Genomic DNA, 23,882 nt, shown 5'->3' with positions numbered 1-23,882 from the left:
TATTAGTAACTGTTAGCAGGGCTGGCCTTAGACCGATTCAGCTGATTCCCCAGCTTGGGGCCCCACGCCTGAGGGGGCCCCACACCCAGGGAAACAACGCATGTGCCGGGAGCCCGACGCTTGTGCGGGGCTCCTGGGCGCACGGCGCATGCGTCATGATGTCCTGGGAGCATGGCGCATGCACCATGCGCCCAAGGGGCCACACATGCGTTGTACTCCCGGGGCACTGCGTATGTGTGGGCCCCCGAGCATCCACCGTGCCGCCCGGGGCCCTGCGCATGTGCGGCCCTGCCCCTGGAATCGGGCCCCGCTCTCCATAGAGCCGGCCCTGACTATTAGAATGCCACAACTCAGTTCTTTAACAAATCGGTAAACATTTTGTTTTTACAGATTTTATTTGTTTGGAAAGATCAGACACGCTCTCATACATAGACCATATTATAATAGCAAAGCAAATATTTTTAACTGCCTCTGCTTTCAGAGAGTGCTTTTTTAGGAAAGACAGCTCTCTGTGCATAGAAGAAAGATTAAAAACAGCAAAACTCTTTGCCACATCTGTGCATTTGTCCTAATTTTTATTATTTTATTCTCTGCTAAAGATGTAATTGGCAAATTTTTTGTGTCAGTAAATTCCATCTAAAAAAATCAGTCAACAGAATTGTGAAATACTTACAGTACAGTAATTGCTGGACACCTGAGACTATAAAATTGTATATTGTTTTATAGCAAGAATTATTATAAACTAAAATCTTATATAACTATATCTGAGAGCACAATTATTATGAATCTAGAACAGTATATTAGTATTAACACACATATTACAGGCCAGTGGATCACTGCTTCTATCTCTGATTTATATAGATTTAAATAGCCTATAAAATGAATATGAAATCTAATCTATAGATATCTAATATTTATTGCTTTTAATATAGAAAAATTATAGAAAAATAGAATATTACTATAGTCAGTTTTCTCTTTATCAAGTCATATTTTGCCTGCACCTTCCTTATGTGACACAAATTAGGTCAAATTTTGCTCTCAGTTACAGTGCAGTTATGCCCAATATACACAAGTGTAAGGGTATGTCTACACTACCACCCTAGTTCGAACTAGAGTGGTAATGTAGGCAACCGGAGTTGCAAATGAAGCCCGGGATTTGAATTTCTTGGGCTTCATTTACATCTCGCCGGGCGCCGCCATTTTTAAATGTCCGCTAGTGCGGACTCCGTGCTGCGCGGCTACACGCGGCATGGACTAGGTAGTTCGGATTAGGTTTCCTATTCCGAACTACCGTTACTCCTCGTTTCACTAGGAAGCCTAGTCCGAACTACCTAGTCCGTGCTGCGTGTAGCCGTGCGGCACGGAGTCCGCACTAGCGGACATTTAAAAATGGCGGCGCCCAGCGAGATGCAAATGAAGGCCGGGAAATTCAAATCCCGGGCTTCATTTGCAACTCCGGTTGCCTACATTATCACCCTAGTTCGAACTAGGGTGGTAGTGTAGACATACCCTAACTGAGCTTGAATTTGTCCCATTGGCACAGAGGTGATTTTAAGTCTTAGGTTAATTACAGCTTTATTTATAATTCTTTGTAAATGATTAAATATTTCCACATCAGTGGTAGCAATTTTAACGGACAATGTTTTAAGATTGCATTGAATTTTAAAGGGCCCAGTCCAGCAAAACAATCCCTGGCTTTCTGTGACATGAAGGCCCAGAAGCTGCTGGGACCACAGAAGGCTGAGAGAATATTGATCTGCTACAAGGGATTAGAAAGAAAGAAAAGAAAGAATGAATCTCTACCATGGGCATTAACTGCCAGGAGAGCTGAGTGCTCTGCTTCCCAATCCTTAATTCATCCATCTCCCATCACAGCCATGTGCGGGTCTTCCCCATCCCCATAATGACCATTGTGGTGTTTGTCAGGGGAGCCCTCCATAACAGGCAGAGACTCCTGATAGAGCCTCACCTCCCCATAATTATTGTTTGTCTTACAATGAGAAAGGCAAGTGTATAAGCCAAGTAGTCTCCACTTCTCAAAAGGAGACCTCCAAAATGGAGTTGTCATCTTCTGAAGCTCTGCTAACTTAAGGTGATGGCTTGGCTCCTCCAAAATTTATTCCCATTTGACATTCAGTCAGCCAGGAAGAATGGACCTGTGAAAGGATGTCAGGGGAACTGCTGAATGAGTTTTTCTGCTCCCCAATATCATGTCCATAGAACTGGATTGCTATATACTACAAATGGGCTGAGAGGGTAATGGACTGTCCATGAAAAGAAGTATCTCAGAATGCCTTATCCTCAGCATTCCTTAATAGTACTAGCTACGTCTCTCTCAAAAGAGGGAGCAGCAGCCTATGCATCTGCATAGTTCAGGAAACCTCATGAACATCTGTGGACAAACTAAATACAACCCTAATATTCCAAGTAAAATCTTCTGTTTACTCTTTGGAACAAATTCTCTACCAGTGTATCTCCACTGAAGTCATTGGAGTTGCATCACCAGGGCCTCAACATAGGTCTTGGGTATTTTTTATGTTCAGACAAGCCTATTAATTAATGATGCTTTAACAAATGTGTCTACACTGCCAGGAAAGGTCGCAAAAGTCTTTTCCAAAATTTGGCTCGTTGAAATGGGGCCAAATTTTGGAAAAGACTGCTCTTTCAGAACATCTCTTCTTCCTCTCACTGAAGGGAATACAGGGATGCCAAAAGAACACGTTCGCTTTTTTGGAAATTGTTCCAAAAAAGTGGACACGTTCCTTGGATGCAGCAGAGCTTTCGGTATCCCAGAAAAGTTCTGCAGTCTATACATAGCCTAAAAGCCAGTAAAGTTGTTAATCTGAATTATGTTAATCTGAGTGATGGGTTTTTTTCACTAGCAGAAATATATATTAATATTAAATATACTACATATTAGCTTTAGATCTTTTCTTTTTTTAATTTCCTTGATCTCCTCTTGTAATGTCTTCACTCAAAGCCTCTGAATGTGCTGAACACCTTAATGCAGCCTTGTGCCTTTGAATAGTATTTATAGCCTTTTTTGCAGCATTACCTAGTGGTATTTTATCATCTTATTGTGAGAAATATTATTGCATTTTTCTAAAATAAATGCAGTCATAGATTAAATATTTCATGCAAAGTGAAAATTAGGTTAGAATAAGATTTTTTAAAAATCTGTTCACATCCAAAATAGTCTATTGTAAGCAGATATTGGAGACAAAATAATAAATGTATGAGCATCATAAATGTCAAAATTTTAAAGCCATCTAATCTTTTAATATTTGTTAGGGCAAAATTATCTGTATCTGAGTCCAAATCTGTGCTTGTTTGCCCTGAATCTATTAGCTAAAAACAATTTTGTTATACTCTATTTGCTGTCTAATAGTTTTAATAATTCTGTGCTTTCCTGGTATTATTAGTCCCTGTTTAGTTATAAAATTCAGAATCACAATACTTAAATGTGCAACACACACAAAAAGAGGTGTGATTCTTGCTTTATAAACAATGTAGCTAATTATGTTGGTTTATATAAATTAACTTGCATGCATTCAGCTGCAGATTTAATGGCTTTTATAAACATGTATTTTATGTACTCAGTAAATAAGAGACACTACTTTGCTTACATTTCTTCTGCTTTTTTTTTTAAAGATCTGTTAAGATCCACAATAAAAATCATACCTGAAAATCAGAAATGTGTGTCACTATCTGTGCTAAAGATGATTCATGTAGCAAAAAGTAGCAAGGTTATATACTTGTATATTCCTTGGAACTGGAAACCCTCTACATGTCTCTTCCCCACCCCCAGTTATCTCCTTGTGGGTATGCTTGGTGTTAGTTGATTATCTGTGAAGGTTGGTGACAGCTGAAAGTGGATTGACAAAACAGACATACAAACATATGCTTGAGCCTATTAGCAACAGCAGGTAGAGAAAATGTGCCTGACTCAAAATGGTGTAGGCAAAGCACACCCTGCCTCTCCTGGATATTATTGGTATATTAGACACTTTCACAATGAAGTATTATTTCGCAGCATGTTTCAGTTGTATTATTCAGTAGTGTGTCAGTAATACATGTAAATTGTTGCACTTAAAACTTTCCAGTACATAAAGTAATTGTCAGTGAATGTGCTAAAGCTGGATTGGTCCCAGGATTTTACCAGGCCAAGATAGATTAGGGGTTTTTGTTTCTCAGTTAGGGTATGTCTACACTACAAAGTTAATTTGAACTAACAGACGTTAGTTCGAATTAACTTTCATAGGCGCTACACATACAAACCGCTAGTTTGAACTTAATTCGAACTAGCGGAGCGTTTAATTCGAACTAGGTAAACCTCATTCTACGAGGAATAATGCCTAGTTCGAATTAAGTAGTTCGAATTAAGGGCTGTGTGGCCACTTGATTCGAACTAGTGGGAGGCTAGTCCTCCTGGGTATGTCTACACTACCCTCCTAGTTCGAACTAGGAGGGTAATGTAGGCATACCGCACTTGCAAATGAAGCCCGGGATTTGAATTTCCCGGGCTTCATTTGCATAAGCGGGGAGCCGCCATTTTTAAAACCCCGCTGGTTCGAACCCCGTGCAGCGCGGCTACACGGGGCATGAACTAGGTAGTTTGAACTAGGCTTCCTAGTTCGAACTACCGTTACTCCTCATTTCATGAGGAGTAACGGCAGTTCGTGCCCCGTGTAGCCGCGCTGCACGGGGTTCAAACCAGTGGGGTTTTAAAAATGGCGGCTCCCTGCTTATGCAAATGAAGCCCGGGAAATTCAAATCCCGGGCTTCATTTGCAAGTGCGGTATGCCTACATTACCCCACTAGTTCGAACTAGCGGGGTAGTGTAGACATACCCCCTGAGCTTTCCCTGGTGGCCACTCTGGGCACCACCTAGGAAACTCTTCTGCCCTCCTCCCGCCCCCGGAGCCCTTAAAGGGGCACGGTCTGGCTACGGTGCCCGTGCCAGGTGCAAGCCTGCCAGCACCCAGCCAGCAGACCCTGCACCTGGCACGGCACGAGCCAGCCACCCACTGCCACCCAGCCCTCCGCCTCTTTCCGGGACCAGGCTGGCGGCTCCCAGGAGCCTGCCCGGGGCTGCAAGAGGCGGGCGCCCGCCTGGTCTAGTGTGGACATCGTGGACCTCATCCACGACATTCGCACTAAGCACAGGAAAGTGGCCATCTAGGGCAGGATAGCTGCCAGCCTGGCCACCCAGGAGCAGGTTTGCATGAAAATCAGGGTGGTCCAGTGAGACCCCTGATCTTGAGCCCTCAGCTTAGAACATAAGAACATAAGAATGGCCTTACTGGGTCAGACCAAAGGTCCATCTAGCCCAGCAGCCTGTCTGCCAACAGCGGCCAACACTAGGTACCCTGGAGGGGATGGACCCAAGACAATGACCAAGCCATTTGTCTCGTGTCATCCATCTCCAGCCTTCCACAAACAGAGGCCAGGGACACCATTTCTACCCCCTGGCTAATACCACTTCATGGACCCAACCTCCATGAATTTATCTAACTTCTCTTTAAACTCTATTCTAGTTGTAGCCTTCACAGCCTCCTGCAGCAAGGAGTTCCACAGGTTGACTATTTGCTTTGTGAAGAAGAACTTTCTGTTATTAGTTTGAAGCCTGCTACCCATTAATTTAATTTGGTGTCCTCTAGTCCTTCTATTATGGGAACTAATGAAGAACTTTTCTTTATGCACCCTCTCCACACCACTCATGTTTTATAGACTTCTATCATATCCCCCCTCAGGGTATGTCTACACTACCCCCCTAGTTTGAACTAGGGGGGGTAATATAGTCATACAGAGTTGCAAATGAAGCCCGGGATTTGAATTTCCCGGGCTTCATTTGCATGAATCCGGCCGGCGCCATTTTTAAATGCCGGCTAGGTCGGACTCCATGCCGCGCGGCTACATGCGGCACGGACTAGCTAGTTCGGATTAGGCTTCCTAATCCGAACTAGCTGTATGCCTCGTTTGGAACAACTGCTGGTAGTGAGTGAAACAAGCTAAAGAGCTTATATAGAGCACTTCTTTGTCATTGTTAAGAAAGCTTTTGGACCTAATTTTTGTAATGAAACTTTGTTGTGACACTTATATGTACATAGTAGATTTAATGCAGCATTGTTTACAATTTTCATTCTGTTACATTACATTACTTTCTTAATAAAACATGTAGATGGTATCATGAGCTTTTGTGGGCACAACCCACTTCTTCAGATGACAGGAGTATTGGAAGTCGAGAGCCAAGAATAAATAAGGGAAGGGGGGAAAGGGGAAGGAGGAAAAAAAGAGGGGACGAAAAAATTGAGACAGTGAATAGATTGTTCAAGTACAGGCAGTCCCCGGGTTACGTACAAGATAGGGACTGTAGGTTTGTTCTTAAGTTGAATCTGTATGTAAGTCGGAACTGGCGTCCAGATTCAGCCGCTGCTGAAACTGATCAGTTTCAACAGTGGCTGAATCTGGACGCCAGTTCTGACTTACATACAGATTCAACTTAAGAACCCCAGGCATCCCCAAGTCAGCTGCTGCTGAAACTGATCAGCGGCTGATTCAAGAAAGCCCGGGGCAGGGGCTTCCTGTAGTCAGCCACTGGTCATTTTCAGCAGCTGCTGACTAGGGGACACCTGGGGCAGAGCAGCTGGGGTGCTGCTGGGTTGGTCCAGTGGCACCCAGAGCGGCGCTACGGGACCAACCGGCAGCGCCCCAGCTGCTGTACCACAGGCGTCCGGAGCAAAGCTGCGGAGCACGGGGGCAGCGGGACAGCCCAGACGCGCCGTGGCTATCCTGCTGCCCTCGGGCTCCGCGGCTTTGCTCTGCTCTGCTCCCCGTCCCCCAGGTCTGCAGACCAGGGGGAGGGGGAGCAGAGTAGAGCAGAGCGGCGGAACGCGCTCTGGCCGCGTGCTGGCCGCGTGCTCCGCTCTGCTCCCCCTCCCCCTGGTCTGCAGACCAGGGGGAGGGGGAGCAGAGCAGAGCAGAGCGGAGCAGAGCAGAGCGGCGGAACGCGCAGCCAGCTGACAGCCCAGACGCGTCTGGGCTGTCAGCTGGCTGCGTGTTCCGCCGCTCTGCTCTGCTCCGCTCTGCTCCCCCTCCCCCTGGTCTGCAGGGGGGGGGGGAGCAGAGCGGAGCGTGCGGCCAGCTGACAGCCCAGACGCGTCTGGGCTGTCAGCTGGCCGCGCGTTCCGCTCTGCTTCCCCCCCCCCCATGGTTTGCAGACCAGGGGGAGGGGGAGCAGAGCGGAGCAGAGCAGAGCGGCAGAACGCGCGGCCAGCTGACAGCCCAGACGCGTCTGGGCTGTCAGCTGGCTGCGCGTTCCGCCGCTCTGCTCTGCTCCGCTCTGCTCCCCCTCCCCCTGGTCTGCAGAGGGGGGGGGAGCAGAGCGGAGCGCGCGGCCAGCTGACAGCCCAGACGCGTCTGGGCTGTCAGCTGGCCGCGCGTTCCGCCGCCGCTTTGCTTCCTCTCCCTGGTCTGCTCGAGACCAGGGAGAGGAAGTGCCCCGTTCGTAACTGCGGGGACTGCCTGTACTTACAAGTGGCTGGTAAGAACAATTAGCACCTCCATTGTTGGGTTGGTTGGTTAAGTCATTAGGATGTGGAAGGTAGTGTGCGAGACAGCCGATGTCCCTGTTCATTCCAGTTGCATAAGAATTAAATTTGTAAATGAAGTTAAGTTCCAACCCTTCTCTATGTATTTGGATTGTGGAATTGAACTGAAATAAAACGGTGACTTGGAGATCCAGTAATGAGTGTCCAGGCAGATGAAAGTGTTTTCCAACAGGTTTCTGTGTGTCGCCTTTTCAGACATTTGATTTGTATCCATTAATTCTTTCCCGTAGAGACTGTCCAGTTTGGCCAATATACATGACAGTGGGGCATTGTTGGCATTTGATGGCATAGATCATACTAGTGAATGTGCAATTAAATGAGCCTCTGATTTGGTGGCTGATGTGGTCAGGTCCAGTGATGAAATCACTTGTGTAGATGTGTGGGCAGAGTTGGCACTGGGACTGATTGCAGGGGTAGGTTCCTGGATCAGTCTGATGGAGACGTGTTGTATGGTTACTGGAAAGGATTTGTTTAAGGTTAGGGGGTTGTCTTGTAACAATTTGAGCCATCTACTCACTGTCTCTCTTTTTTTCTTCCCCTCCTTTTTTCTCTTTTTTTACTCCTTTTTTCCTCCCCTTTCCCTTATTTATTCTTGGATCTGGACTTCTACGAGGAGTAACGCCAAATTCAAAATAGCTAATTCGAATTAAGTGCTGTGTAGACACTTAATTCGAAATAGGGGGCCTCCAGCTCTTCACCGTTTCCCCTGGTGGCCACTCTGGGCCAAACCAGGAAAACTCCTCTCCTCTCCCCCATGTGCGAGAGCCAGGCCTGCAAGCAGCCACAGCCCCTCACCCAGAGGCCGCACAATGGCAGCCAGTGGCAGCCAGCTCTCCCCCACCCAGTCCCCCAGCACTCAGGGGCCAGTCAGGGGCCATAGACAGCATGCAGCCGCCTGGACTGGTGCGGAGACCATGGACCTCATTGAGGTATAGGGAGAGGCCCCCAATGTCCATGATCTCCGCACCAGTCAGAGGAATGCCGCCGTCTATGGCCTCCTAGTGGCCGCCATGGCCCACAAGGGACACAGACACACCCAGGAACAGGAGCACCTGAAAGTAAAGGAGCACAGGCAGGCGTATGCCAGGACCTCCAGGGGCAGTGCTGCAGCAGGGGCTGCCACCTGCCCCTACTTCCCCGCCCTTAACCGAATCCTGATGGGCAGGGCGGTCCATGCCAGCCCAGGGGGCAGTGAGCCAGGAGCTGAGGGCCCTGACCCGGGCACAGCAGAGGGGCCAACACCAGCTGTCCCAGCACCGGAGTCGGCAGGGTCGTCCAAGGAGGCCATACCAGATAAGTGCCAGCACTGTCCCCTACCTGGGGGGGAGGCGGGGAGGGAGACCAGGGACCGCGTGCGTGGGCCCTGCCTCCCACGGACCACCTGTGCACGTGCAGGCACGGACCGTGCCACCCTTGGGCAGTTGGCTTCAGCTGCGTGCCCGTAGGCACACATTTGTGTGAAGAGATCTGACATGCTCCCGACCTCAGAGCAGGACACAGCAGGACGCCCTCCCTTCACACGGCCCCTCTACACAGGAGCAGGGGACATCTCCCCCCCGCCCCGGCTGCACTATACACAGCACAGGGGCCTGGGTGCGGTCTTGGGGCAGCTCCTATTCCCAGGCAGAGCAGGACATGCTGACCATGGCCTCTGTGCAAGCACATCGGCTCTGATGGTGCAGGGCACGGTCACCCTCACCTAGCGGGGGGGGGGGGGGGGGGTGGACATCATCCACTGTGTCCCCAGAGAGAATTGACCACTTCTCTTCTTTCTTTATAGCCGCACCAGTTGCTTGTGCAGGACGCACCACTCCACCTGGGAAATACTCCACACCCACGGCCTCAGCAGGACCACCACCATGTGACAGAGGTACTGAGAACAGCACCTGCAGGCCCTGCAAGCCCAGACCCGGATCATGGAGCAGTGGGCTCAGGATGACCGGGAATTCCAGCAGGAGCTGCTTGCCCAGGGTCGTGCCATCTGTCACCATCTGCAGCCCTGGTGCAGAGCATGCTGCCCACGGCCAGTCCTGCGCCTTCTGCCCCCCCCAGCTACTGTTCCTCCTCCCACTCCTGTCCCCCTTCCCTCCTCTTCTCCTCAACCTCCACACTCTCCACCTCAACCTCTGCACCCTCCTCCCCATCCCCCCGGGGATGCCAAGGCCCCCTCCCCAGCGGTGCTGGGAGGCAGTTGGCCCGGTGAGACCCCCACGCCTGAGTGCTGAGCTTCCCCTCCCCCTTGCTTCCCCCTTCCAGCTCCCTCCTCCAAGTTTTCCCCCTCCCCCTCCCACCGTTTTTCCTCCCCTCTCCCGCCACTCTTCCCAATCTCCCCAGAGTTTCATCCCCCCCACCCCAGTTTTGTTAAATAAACAGAGTTTGTATTTTTGAGACAAAAGTGTATTTTATCTGACATCAGGAAGGGGGGGGGGGGGGCTAGGGAAAGGTAAGTGGAAGGATGAGAGGAAGAAATGGGGCACAAGCCCCCAGTGGGGCAGACCAGGGAGACTGTTATCGCTCCTCAGGGTGGAAGCTCTCCCACAGGGCCCCCTGGATCCTGACAGCCCCTCGATGGTCCTCCCGGATGGCAGCCTGCAGACAGTGCAGCCAGGCTGCTGGCAATGTGTCCACGAGATGCAACAGAGTCCCATGGGACAGGACTGGTTCCATGTTGCAGAGTGCCATGGTGTCCCGAGTGAGAGCAAGCAGAGTACTCCGAGACACAAATGGCTTTGCTGTCCCTCAGCGAGGTAGACCAGCAAGCAGAGAAACGTCTGTCCGGGATGGGAGGTAGCACAGATCTCAGATAGCCTAAGGCAGCAGCCCCACACGATGCCCTGCCGGCACTGGTTCCGGCCAGCCTTACCTTCGACTCAGGGTCCACTCAACGTGGATGTGCTATTTTGAATTCGAAAAATGCTATTTTGAATTAGTTATTGTGTCTAGATGCGTTATTTCAAATTAGCTTATTTCTAATTTTGTATGGAAGGGTACAGCTTGCAAAGGAAGGCTAGACAGGGAAAAAAGGGAGGAGGTGTTGCCTTATATATTAAAAATGAACACACTTGGAGTGAGGTGGAGATGGACATAGGAGACGGAAGTGTTGAGAATCTCTGGGTTAGGCTAAAAGGGATTAAAAACAAAGGTGATGCCATGCTAGGAGTCTACTACAGGCCACCTACCCAGGTGGAAGAAGTGGATGAGGCTTTTTTTAAACAACTAACAATATCATCCAAAGCCCAAGATTTGGTGGTGATGGGGGACTTCAACTATCCAGATATATGTTGGGAAAATTAACACAATGGAGCACAGACTATCCAATAAGTTCTTGGACTGCATTGGAGACAACTTTTTATTTCAGAAGGTTGAAAAAGCTACCGAGGGGAAGCTGTTCTAGATTTGATCCTAACAAATAGGGAGGAACTGGTTGAGAATTTGAAAGTGGAAGGCTGCGTGGGTGAAAGTGATCATGAAATCATAGGGGGTAGAGTAAAGCGGAAAATTACTTCTTATGTCTTGCTCATAAAACTCCTGTTAATGCATCCCAGAATCATGTTTGCTTTGTTTGAAACACTGTCCATTCATATTTACCTTGTGGTCCACCATGATCCCTAGATCGTTTTCTGCAGTACTTCTTCCTAGACCTAGACAGTCACTTCCCATTCTGTATGTGTGAAACTGATTGTTCCTTTTTAAGTGGAGTACTTGCATTTCTCTTTATTCACCTTCATCCCTTTTACCTCAGACCATTTCTCCAGTTTGTCCAGATCATTTTGAATTATTCCCCATCCTCCCAGCGTGGTATCATCTGCAAACTTTATAAGCATACTCTGTATACCATCTTCTAACACTGGTCTGCAATTTTTTAGAAGTCGTCTGCTTCAGAAATAAAATGTGCTATTTATTATGCATTTTGATGTGCTGAATTCAAATATGACAATTAAAACAACTGATTGGCTACTTTTTCCAAGATATTTAAGTTTTTACATTTTACATCTATGTATATTGTGTAGATAGTAGAGTTTTAATAATAAATTGTAAACCTAGGTCTTTTCATGTGTTTATGGTTGCTTTACATGATAATATTTTACCTGTCCTGTTTATGTAACACTTTAAAAATCAGCAAAAGGGTTATATAAATAAAATTTATTATGAAACAAAAGGCAAAAAACTATTATATATATAGTTTAGTCCTATTCAATGTCTACTCGGCGCTTCTTGGTTTGTCTCTTGTATTCATTAAATGGAGCATCTCTTGTCACTGTCCAGCTATAGTCTTCAAGCATTGATGGGCTCCATTTGCCCTGATAGAGTTTCTCCATTGTTGCAATGTCCTGGTGAAATCGCTCGCCGTGCTCGTCGCTCACCGCTCCGCAGTTCGGTGGAAAAAATCTAGATGAGAGTGCAAAAAATGTATCTTTAGTGACATGTTGCAACCAAGGCTTTTGTATGACTTGAGGAGGTTTTCCACCAACAGCCTGTAGTTGTCTGCCTTGTTGTTTCCGAGAAAATGTATTGCCACTAACTGGAAGGCTTTCCATGCCGTCTTTTCCTTGTCATGCAGTGCATGGTCAAATGCATCATCTCGAAGAAGTTCACGAATCTGAGGACCAACATAGACACATTCCTTTATCTTAGCTTCACTTAACCTTGGAAATTTTCCACGAAGGTACTTGAATGCTGCTTCTTTTTTGTCCATGGCCTTGACAAAGTTCTTCATCAGACCCAGCTTGATGTCTAAGGGTGGTAACAAAATCTTCCTTGATTCAACAAGTGGTGGATGCTGATCACTTTTCCTCCCAGGCTCCAATGACTGTCGGAGTGGCCAATCTATCTTGATGTAGTGGGAATCTCTTGCATGACTGTCCCATTCGCAGAGAAAACAGCAGTACTTTGTGTATCCAGTCTGCAGACCAAGCAAGAGAGCAACAACCTTCAAATCGCCACAAAGCTGCCACTGATGTTGTTCATAGTTTATGCACCTCAAAAGTTGTTTCATGTTGTCATAGGTTTCCTTCATATGGACTGCATGACCCACTGGAATTGATGGAAAAACATTGCCATTATGCAGAAAAACAGCTTTAAGACTTGTCTTCGATGAATCAATGAACAGTCTCCACTCATCTGGATCGTGAATGATGTTGAGGGCTGCCATCACACCACCGATGTTGTTGCAGGCTACAAGATCACCTTCCATGAATAAGAATGGGACAAGATCCTTTTGACGGTCACGGAACATGGAAACCCTAACATCACCTGCCAGGAGATTCCACTGCTGTAATCTGGAGCCCAACAGCTCTGCCTTACTCTTGGGTAGTTCCAAATCCCTGACAAGGTCATTCAGTTCACCTTGTGTTATGATGTGTGGTTCAGAGGAGGAGGATGGGAGAAAATGTGGGTTCTGTGACATTGATGGTTCAGGACCAGAAGTTTCATCCTCTTCCTCATCTGACTCAAGTGAGAACGATTCTGGTGCATCAGGAACCGGCAGTCCTTCTCCGTGGGGTACTGGGCGTATAGCTGATGGAATGTTTGGATAATGCACAGTCCACTTTTTCTTCTTTGACACACCTTTCCCAACTGGAGGCACCATGCAGAAGTAACAATTGCTGGTATGATCTGTTGGCTCTCTCCAAATCATTGGCACTGCAAAAGGCATAGATTTCCTTTTCCTGTTCAACCACTGGCGAAGATTTATTGCACAAGTGTTGCAGCATATGTGTGGGGCCCACCTCTTGTCCTGATCAGCAATTTTGCAGCCAATATAAAGGTGATAGGCTTTGTTAACCATAGTGGTTATACTGCGCTTTTGTGATGCAAAAGTTACTTCACCACAAACATAGCAGAAGTTATCTGCACTGTTCACACAAGTACGAGGCATCTCTGCTCTTTTTGGCTAAACAGAAATGTGTCCCTTTGCAAAATCAAACACTGACAAATAAGAGAGCACGACACTGTATGATTTCTAGAGCTGATATAGGGCAATTTGTTCAGCAGAGTGATGTAAGCTTCGTTATGATTGCATCATCCATGACTTCTAGGAATAACATGATGCAATTCATATCATGTATGATGCAATACCAGCTTCAGATTGCATCATTCATTGTTTTGCCTAAAAAGCAAGTACTGTCCAAACCCAGTCATAGATTTATTCATAGATCCAGTCAAAGATGTATTTTAGTCATTTTTGGTTTAAATTGAGATCCCTTCCCTTTATAACTCACTTATCCTCCGCCATTCCCAAGTCAAGGGTCGTATATACTGACCCAATAGCATATCTTGAAAACTAGAGCCAATCAACAATTTTAAGCATCATTTTCATTCTCAGTGACTCAGAATTAGTAAAGTTTGACTACATTTATTTCAGAAGCATTTTGGCTGTAGAGCAGTGCAATCTAAATTGATGATGAAGATAGTAAACTGACCCCCTGCAGAACCCCACTTGTTATGCCCTTCCGGCATGACTGTGAACCATTAATAACTAGTCTCTGAAAACAGTTATCCAGCCAATTATGCACCCACATTACAGAGCAGCCTCATCTAAGTTGTATTTGCCTAGTTTATTGATAAGAAGGTCATGCAAGACCATATCAAATGGCTTACTAAAGTCTAGGTATACCACGTCTACTGCTTCTCCCTTATTCACAAGACTTGTTAGCCTATCAAAGAAAGCTATTGGATTGGTTTGACACGATGTGTTCTTTACAAATCCATGCTGGCTTTACAAATCCATACCTATCACCTTATTACTATCTTCCAGACGTTTGCAGATGGATTCTTTAATTATTTGTTCCATTATCTTTCGTGGCACAGAAGTTAAACTGACTTAAGAGAACATCCCTGCTTTGAAGTTGTGGGAGGAGAAAGGAAACATAGTAACTTCCCCAACATCATCCAGCAAGTCAGGGGTAGAGTGGGGAGTATAATCCAGGTCTCCAGCAGCCTAGTTCAGTGCTGTATCTATTGGATACTTGCCTGTGCTGTGGTGGATACATCAATGCAAAACAGGAAACTGGAGAGAGGAAAATAAAATAATGTTCCTGTGAAATTCTAGCTCCCATCTAGAAGCAGAGAGTTGGCTTGAAGGAATATCCATGCTGCCCATGAAAAGCAGCTGGGGGTACAGTGCATCCCTCCAACAATGCAGATGTGCATGCAGGGCAAGGTTGCTTTGGGAGAGAGGGAAGTGTCAATGTCCATGTCTACAGAAAGAAGAGGAGGTGACATGCAGACTCCAGGGGAATCCCCGGCAATGTGTGGATCTTTGGGGGGTTCTACAGTAAGAGGCTGATGCGTACTGTCGCTGACTGGGGCAGATCTGATATCATTGCACCCGTGATGATACCCTGGTGGGTTCCATTCAGTTAGTGCTGTAACTACACCAACATGCATGAATGTCTTAAGAGATTAATACAATGTAATAATATCTTTAAAAAGCATATTAAAGCTATTAAGTTATAAACTTCTCATCTCTCCAGCCTTCTAAACCTCCAGATACTTCTGAACCAGTATTTTCAATGGCACTTGAGGACAGAGAAAAGACAAAATTAGAACAGTTGTGAACTCTTAATTATATAATAACAATCTCCTATGTCAGGAGGAAAGTGCTGAGTTCAGACAGTGTCATAATGTCTAGCTTCATATTTTCCTGCACAATTGCTGCTTTACTTCATTATCAAGAAAAATTAACCCCTTATTTGCATATTCATTATTGTAAAACAGATTCTACTGCATTTTCAGTCTGGTTTTTGTTTACTGGCCTCCACACCAGTCCTCTTAATGAGTGAAATATAGTACAGGCAGTCCCTGGGTTACATGGATCCGACTTACATCGGATCCCTACTTACAAACGGGGTGAGGCAACCCCGCACTAGCTGCTTCCCCCCAGCAGACCAGGGAGACGTGAAGCTAGCGCCCCCTCCCCCCCAGCAGACCAGGGAGACGGAGTGGCTTTTCTCAGCAGACACCTCAGCTTGAGAATAAAGGACTGAGGGAAGTGAGGTGTGGGAGAATAAAACTGAGCTCTGGAGAAATGTTTGGCTAGAGTTTTCCCCTACAATATGTTCCAGTTCCGACTTACACACAAATTCAACTTAAGAACAAACCTACAGTCCCTATCTTGTACGTAACCTGGGACTGCCTGTACATCGGTTATAGCCTGCAGCCTTACAAAAACTGATTCCCATAAAGACTGAGGGGGAGAAAAGAGCTGCAGCAGTTTACCTTCCCTTTTGAGTGTCCTTACATGTAGAAGGGAGCCATTAATTTACATCCACACACAGAATCAGATACGGAGTGTCTGCATACCACACGCAGGACGGCGTGTCAAAAACAGAAGAAAGAAGACAGAAGATTGAGGAAAGTCCACTCACCTGTTCCAGAGGTTCCTGGAATCCAGTTCCTGGCATTCCTGTGTCTTCTCCTGTGTCATCCCAGTGTCTACAGGACATGGTATAGTCCTTCTCTATTGTCTTGCTTCCCTATTACAAGGGTTTGGGCCCTGGGGTTCATCCCCTATGGCAGGGGTCAGCAATCTTTCAGAAGTGGCGTGCCGAGATTTAAATTACTTACTTATATTTAAGGGTTTGCATGCCATTCGTACTTTTTAAAGTCAATAATAGTCCCACTTAGCAGCTTCATTAATAAATAAAATAAGATGGAGATCTTACTGTTTTAGTAACATGGGCTTTAAAAAAAATCATTACACATCAGAATTTTAGATATCTGCAACACTTCCAAAATAATTCTATTAAAAGAATCTTTTTTTCTTACCTTAAACTAGTAACACCTCTGTAAACTTTGTTTTAAATGTAATCATGCAAATGTCCTCCCCGCACACACACACACCCCATGCAGCCTGATTTCCTCCCCAGCTCCAACCCAGCCAGAGAGAGGGGACTGCAATCTGGATTGCAACAAATGAGTCAGACACCCAAAATAAACTGTCCCCTGCTTCCACCTCACTGCACAGATGCCAGCACCCAACCATCCCTCTTTCCCCCACCTATCCGTGTGCAATCTGCTCCCCCTGCCCAGGTTGGGGCTGGGATAAAATTCTGCTTCTCAAAGTAGCAGTCACCAGCAGTCTGTTCTGTCCTAACTCCCAGCTAAAGCACAAATTATCCACAGCTCCCCCACCTCACAGCACAATCAAACTATCTCCCTGCCTCCACCTCACCCCAGTGCCAACACCCACCCATTCTCCCTCTCTTTCCCCCACCTATCCCATGCAGTCAGCTCCTTACCTCCATCTTCCCAGGAGGCTAAAGAATGCTGTTTCTGCCTCTCTTTCCCGTGCACAAGGGATTCTCCAAACTTGCCTCCCCTCAGACTTCCCCTCTCAAATACCTATCACCCACTCCCTCATTCTTCCTCCCCCTACTTAGCCACTTATTCTCTCCTTATCTTACTTTTTATTACCTGCTCTGGGAGCTGCTCTGTTTCAAGCATGGTGCAGCTCCATTTAGCACAGTGGTTGTTAAAATTTCTGGCCCGTGGACCATTTGGCTCAATGCAAACCTTTCCATGGACTACCAGTTGCTAATGGAAACTCACCGTTAATTACATAGTTATTCCAGAGCCATTTTGTTAGTGCTGAAGCTAGGGAGAATGGTTTAATTTAAATTATTAAACAGATTAAGCATTTTAACTTTCTGATGTTAGTTTATCAAATGTCATTTTAAATAAAGAAAATATTAATTTATGTCCAACACAAAAGGTTTCCATGTTTTCTTTATTTATGGCAGGAGTGTAGAACCTTTTTTGTGTCAGGGGCCACTGACCCATAGAAAAATTAGTTGTGAACCACACAAATGAAAAGCAAAAAAAACTCTTCCCAAAACCCCCAACCCTCACTGAGGTGGCCTCCACCTATGACACTTCATGCCTCTGGCGCTCCAGACCCACAGGGCAAGGGGAAGGGACAGGGAGGTCTGAGGTTTGGGGCTTCCCATAGGCCAGATTTACTTTTCTGAGGTTTCTTAGACTCTGGGGTGGGGACAGAAAAGCAAGGTTCAGTGTGCAGGACAAGGCTACCAGTGAGTGTGATGGCGATAGGGGTGCAGGATCTCAGTGAGAGGCAGGGTGCAGGGTGGGATGAGTATGGCAGCGTCTGGAAAGGAGTTTGGTGGCAGGTGAGGAGGTGGGGTGGGGGTATGATAGGGAGTTTGGGGCGGAAGGGGGTTGGGCAAGTAATGCAGAAAAGGTGAGAGAGTGAGAATGCAGCCAAATAGCTGCACAGCAAAACCCTTGTGGCTGGTTGATTACTGTGCTCCCATCTGTGGAAGGGGAACGGACACTGGTATCTTTCTGGTTTATGATGGAGATTTATGGTTCCTATGTCAACTATATGGCTCTGAAACTAAGTAAAAGAAGAACATTGGTTCATTTTTATGTGTAGATGTTGAAGCAGCTATTTAGCTTAAAAATCCTAAGCCAGGAAGTATTTAATATCATGAAGGGAAGAGATCTCCCTCAGCTTGGCTTGTTTTCTGGCAATCCCAATGAGGTGTCAGTAACTGAGGGAACACAGGCTCCCTGCTGCACAGTGTGGAGGGGCAGGTCTGAGCTCTGGCCCCACATGCCACTGAAAATTGGCTCACGGAACACTTACAGCATGCACACTGTAGGTTGCCAACCCCTGCCCTATGGTAACATCTGTGCTAACATCCGAGCCATTATTGGTATGTTGCAAGGAATCCTAGTTTGTTTATTTGTGTTATCTAATAAAGATCTTGTTTTATCCAACCTGCCTGCATCTCAACTACACTAAACATTGATAACAGATGTGGAGGAGGTAGGATACTGCAGGCAGCCCATCTTCTGACTAGTAAAATCATAGATCTAATGGTTTCAAGCTAACAGTTGTGGCAATGGCGGCAGGACTCCCTTGCTGTGTAGTCTATTTTTATTTGGTTTTGGTTTTCTTCTCGACTCTGTAAGCTCACAGCTGGCAGGCTAAGTGGGAAGGTTATCACTACCAAGGGCACTGGAGTGGCAACAGTGGGGTGGGCCGGGAAGGCTGCCAGTTGGTGGACCGCTATGAAGCCTCGCTAGCGGGTAGGCCACTGAGCTGACAGCTAATATGCTGTAGTTTCCTGCAGCATCTGGCTCTCTACCTAGTGAGGCTAGGGTGGGTAGCTACCGACAACTGGGATCTCCCACTAGAGAGGTGTCCAGGATGGTTGGGTGGAATTTAAGTAAAGCCTCAGCCTGGCCTGTGTGCAGGAGGGATACTGATTTCTGCAGTGTTAAACTTGCGTAGAAGGAGGGTATGGCCCCCTTCCAAAGGGCCCAAACAGTGTGGGTGCTGCCTATTTCTAGAAACCTCTTGCCTGCACTTTCTGGTTATTGGGTGAGAAAGCAAGCAGTCAGACCATGGCAAAAAAGCACTATTCAGGAGCTGGGGAAGCTGGGTTAAAAGCTGGTACCCCCAGTATCATATCTGTGGGGGGCAGGGAAGGCAGGGAGTTAGGAGGGACTGGGCACAAGCTGGGAATCAGCTGATTTCCAGCTCATGCCCAGTCCCAGATGCTGTGCCTCTCCTTTTTTGTTTTGTTGAACAAAACATTTTTCTTGACCTGAAATAATTTTATTTGTATTTTATTCATTTATTTATTTTTCCTTTCCAATTTACCAACATTTTTAGGTCAGCCCTATTTTTTTCTGGAATATCCAGGGAGCTTTGCAAACAGGGGCAGCTAATGGAGTTTTGAGAGGGAGCTTTCCTGGTGAAGGAGGAGCAAATACAGGACCCTTGTCTGTAGCGTGTGTTTGTGTTTGTGCTGTGGCCGGAAGTTGGAAGCTATGAGCTTTTAAGCAAAGTTTGAAATCTTGAACTCTGTTCATTTATTGAGCCTTATTCAGGAGTAGGGGGGGCTATCAGGAAGGTCAGGGCTTTGTAAAGCAGTGAGTCAGTGACCAGGGAGCCTTTGCAAACAGGGTGAGCTAACAGGGAGTTTTGAGAGGGAGTTGGGAAGGGGGTGAGGTACACTTGCTCTTCTTTAAAACCTTTAAACTTAACTAAAACCTAAACTTCATGATTTAAATAAAAACCCTATCAATAAGCTAGTTAGCTGCCGGAGAGACTGCAGGCAGAAGCCCAGCAGCAGAGTGGGGGCTATCCTGTTTATTGCACTCAGTGCAGCATGTATGATTACCTGCCCTGTGGGTGGGTGGTATATGTGTGCATTCGGTGCAAGGAGCTGCTGGCCCTCAGAGACCACATATGGGCTTTGGAGGCCAAGGTGGCTGAACTGGAGGAGCTAAGGGAGGCAGAGAGGTACGTTGATGAGGCTTTCCGGGACACTGTAGAATTGTCCACCTCCAGTCAGACAGCCCTTGAACTGTTAAGGAGGATGAAAGGTTTAGGGAAGGAGAGCAGTCAATGGGAGCAGAGGGAAACCTTCCCATACTTGGGACCCTCCTTCCAGATGTTGGGATATCCTCTCGCACTGAGGTTACCTCTCTGGGGGAGGGAACTCCAGTCATTAGGAAAACGCAGGTGTTAGTAATGGAAGATTCGATCATTAGAAATGTAGATAGCTGGGTTTCCAATGACCGGGAGAACCGTATGGTGACTTGCCTGCCTGGTGCGAAGGTTGCGGATCTCTCAAGGCATCTAGATTGACTTATGTGTAGTGCTGAGGAGGAGCCAGTGGTCGTGGTACATGTAGGTACCAATGACATAGGGAAGGGTAGCAGAGACATCCTGAAGGCCAAATTTAGGCTGCTAGGAAAGAGACTGAAATCCAAGACCTCTATGGTGGCATTCTCAGAAATACTTCCAGTTCCATGCACAGGGCCAGATAGGCAGGCAGAGCTTCAGAGTCTGAATACATGGATGAAACAATGGTGTAGGGAGGAGGGTTTTAGATTTATAAGGAACTGGGGACACTTTTGGGAGAAGGGGAACCTGTACAGGAAGGATGGGCTCCATCTAAACCAAAGTGGATCCAGACTGCTGGCACTTAACATTAAAAAGGCCGTAGAGCAGTTTTTAAACTAAGAGATGGGGGAAAGCCAAATGCTGCAGATGAGCACGTGGATCGGACAGAGATTTTTCTTACAGGAGAGTCTATTCATAGAGATTCTCTAAGTTTTAGTCAAGAGGAAAGGAAGGAAGAGGATAAAATATGGGTCAGATCAGACGAGAAGCGTTCACATAAAAAAGAATCTGACACATCAGAAAATGGCAGACAAATAAACAATGACAAGTTTTTAAAGTGCTTGTACACAAATGCTAGAAGTCTAAATAATAAGATGGGTGAACTAGAGTGCCTTGTGTTAAAGGAGGATATTGTATAATAGGCATTACAGAAACCTGGTGGAATGAGGATAATCAATGGGACTCCATCATACCAGGGTACAAAATATATCGGAAGGAGAAAGCAGGTCATGCAGCAGGGACGTGGATTTCAATTATCCCCATATTGACTGAGTACATGTCACCTCAGGATGAAATGCAGAGACAAAATTTCTTAATACCTTAAATGACTGCTTCTTGGAGCAGCTGGTACAGGAACCCACAAGGGGAGAGGCACTATGTACGAAGAAAATGTAGAATCAAATGAAGTAAAAATCTTAAATGAATCAACATGTTCCATAGAATCTTTATGGATAGTAATTCCATGCTCTAATAAGAATATAGCAGTAGGGATCTATTATCAACCACCTGATCAGGACAGTGATAGTGACTATGAAATGCTAAGGGAGATTAGAGAGGCTATCAAAATAAAAAAACTCTATAATAGAGAGGGATTTCGATTATCCTCATATTGACTGGGTACATGTCACCTCAGGACGAAATGTAGAGACAAAATTTCTTAGTACTTTAAATGACTGCTTCATGGAGCAGCTGGTACAGGAACCCACAAGGGGAGAGTCAATGCTTGATTTAGTCCTGAGTGGAGCACAGGATCTGGTACAAGAAGTAACTATAACAGGACCGCTGGGAAATAGTGACCATAATATAATAACATTTAACATTTCAGAAAGGGGAACTGTGCAAAAACGAGGAGGTTATTTAAACAGAAATTAAAAGGTACAGTGACTAAAGTAAAATCCCTGCAAGCTGTATGGACACTTTTCAAAGACACCATAATAGAGGCCCAACTTAAATGTATACCCCAAATTTAAAAACACAGTAAAAGAACTAAAAAACAGCCACTGTGGCTTAACAACCGTGTAAAAGAAGCAGTGAAAGATAAAAGGCATCTTTTAAAAAGTGGAAGTCAAATACTAGTGAGGAAAATAGAAATGAGCATAAACACTGCCAAATTAATTGTAAAAATGTAATAAGAAAAACCAGAAAGGAGTTTGAAGAACAGCTAGTCAAAAACTCAAAAGGTAAATAAACAAAAATTTTTTTAGCACATCAGAAGCAGGAAGCTGGCTAATCAACGAGTGGGGACCCTGGACGATCGCGATACAAAAGAAGCACTTAAAGACGATAAAGTCATTGCAGAGAAACTAAATGAATTCTTTGCTTCAGTGTTCACGGCTAAGGATGTTAGGGAGATTCCCAAACCTGAGCCGTCCTTTCTAGCTGACAAATCTGAGGAATTGTCACAGATTGGAGTGTCAATAGAGGAGGTTTTGAAATTAATTGATAAACTTAACAGTAACAAGTAACTTAACAGATGGCATTCACCCAAGAGTTCTGAAAGAACTCAAATGTGAAATTTCAAAACTATTAACTATGGTTTGTAACCTATCCTTTAAATCAGCTTCTGTACCCAATGACTGGAAGATAGACAATGTAACGCCGATATTTTAAAAGGGCTCTAGAGGCGATCCCAGCAATTACAGACCGGTAAGTCTAACTTCAGTACCGGGCAAATTAGTTGAAACAACAGTAAAGAATAAAATTGTCAGACACATAGAAGAACATAATTTGTTGGGCAAACGTCAACATGGTTTTTGTAAAGGGAAATCATGTCTTACTAATCTATTAGAGTTCTTTGAAGGGGTCAACAAACGTGGGCAAAGGGGATTCAGTAGATACAGTGTACTTAGATTTCCAGAAAGCCTTTGACAAAGTCCCTCACCAAAGGTTCTTATGTAAATTAAGTTGTCATGGGATAAGAGGGAAGATGCTTTCATGCATTGAGAACTGGTTAAAAGACAGGAAACAAAGGGTAGGAATAAATGGTACATTTTCAGAATGGAGAGGGGTAACGAATGGTGTTCCCCAAGGGTCAGTCCTAGGACCAATCCTATTCAACTTATTAATAAATGATCTGGAGAAAGGGGTAAACAGTGAGGTGGCAAAGTTGGCTTAAGCTAGTTAAGACGAAAGCAGACGGTGAAGAACTTCAAAAAGACCTCACAAAACTAAGTGATTGGGCAACAAAATGGCAAATGAAATGTAATGTGGATAAATGAGGATAAATGTAAAGTAATGCACATTGGAAAAAATAACCCCAATTATACATATAATATGATGGGGGATAATTTAGCTACAACTAATCAGGAAAGAGATCTCGGAGTCATCGTGGACAGTTCTTTGAAGACATCCCTGCAGTGTGCAGCGGCAGTCAAAAAAGCAAACAGGATGTTAGGAATCATTTAAAAAGGGATAGAGAATAAGATGGAGAATATCTTATTGCCCTTATATAAAACCATAGTACACTCACATCTTGAATACTGCGTACAGATGTGGTCTCTCATCTCAAAAGAGAGAAACTGGCATTAGAAAAAGTTCAGAAAAGGGCAACAAAAATGATTAGGGGTTTGGAATGGGTCCCATATGAAGAGAGATTGAAGAGACTAGGACTTTTCAACTTGGAAAAGAGGAGACTAAGGGGGGATATGATAGAGGTCTATAAAATCATGAGTGGTGTGGAGAAAGTGAATAAAGAAAAGTTATTTACTTGTTCCCATGATATAAGAACTAGGGGCCACCAAATGAAATTAATGGGCAGCAGGTTTAAAACAAATGTGGAAGAAAACATCGTCCTCACTCTGAGTTTGTAAGCAACAAGTAGCCAGAGGCAGTTTTATTACGAGCTGCAGCAAGGGAAAAACTGGTTCGGACAGGGGGTGTGCCCCCCCCCCTCCAAGGCAGATCTTCGAATACAAGCAATTATGAAGCAGTTTATATACTGTCTATTAGATATAATAACAATAACAATTAGTCTCCTTCCCATTACAAACACCAATGGCTAACAGTTATTTAGTTCCACCCAGATGCTCCTTATCTCAAGGTCCCTACCAGAGTCAGCATTCTATCCTTATCTCCGTATGGAGGCAAGAGGCAAAGGCAGCGTCTAATTA

At 45.6% G+C, this 23,882-nt stretch overlaps 1 protein-coding gene across 6 annotated transcripts in view; it reads left to right on the top strand.

Moving 5' to 3' along the window:
- Window positions 1–23,882, top strand: part of PARVA (parvin alpha) — a 256,682-nt gene that overhangs the window by 157,803 nt on the left and 74,997 nt on the right. For 5 of the 6 annotated variants that reach the window (XM_075927862.1, XM_075927860.1, XM_075927859.1 and 2 more), the window contains one exon: window positions 9,391–23,874. The exons of the other annotated variant lie outside the window; for it this stretch is intronic. In XM_075927862.1, coding sequence (XP_075783977.1) covers window positions 9,391–9,998 — 608 coding nt within the window. In that variant the 3' untranslated portion in view covers window positions 9,999–23,874. Of the gene's footprint in view, window positions 1–9,390; window positions 23,875–23,882 lie in introns of those variants that run through there. 6 annotated transcript variants of the gene reach the window in all.

Source organism: Pelodiscus sinensis, chromosome 4, assembly GCF_049634645.1.
Source record: "Pelodiscus sinensis isolate JC-2024 chromosome 4, ASM4963464v1, whole genome shotgun sequence".
Classification (NCBI taxonomy): Eukaryota; Metazoa; Chordata; order Testudines; family Trionychidae; genus Pelodiscus; species Pelodiscus sinensis.
Note: the sequence above shows the minus strand (reverse complement) of the source record. Positions and strands in the feature narration are given on the sequence as shown.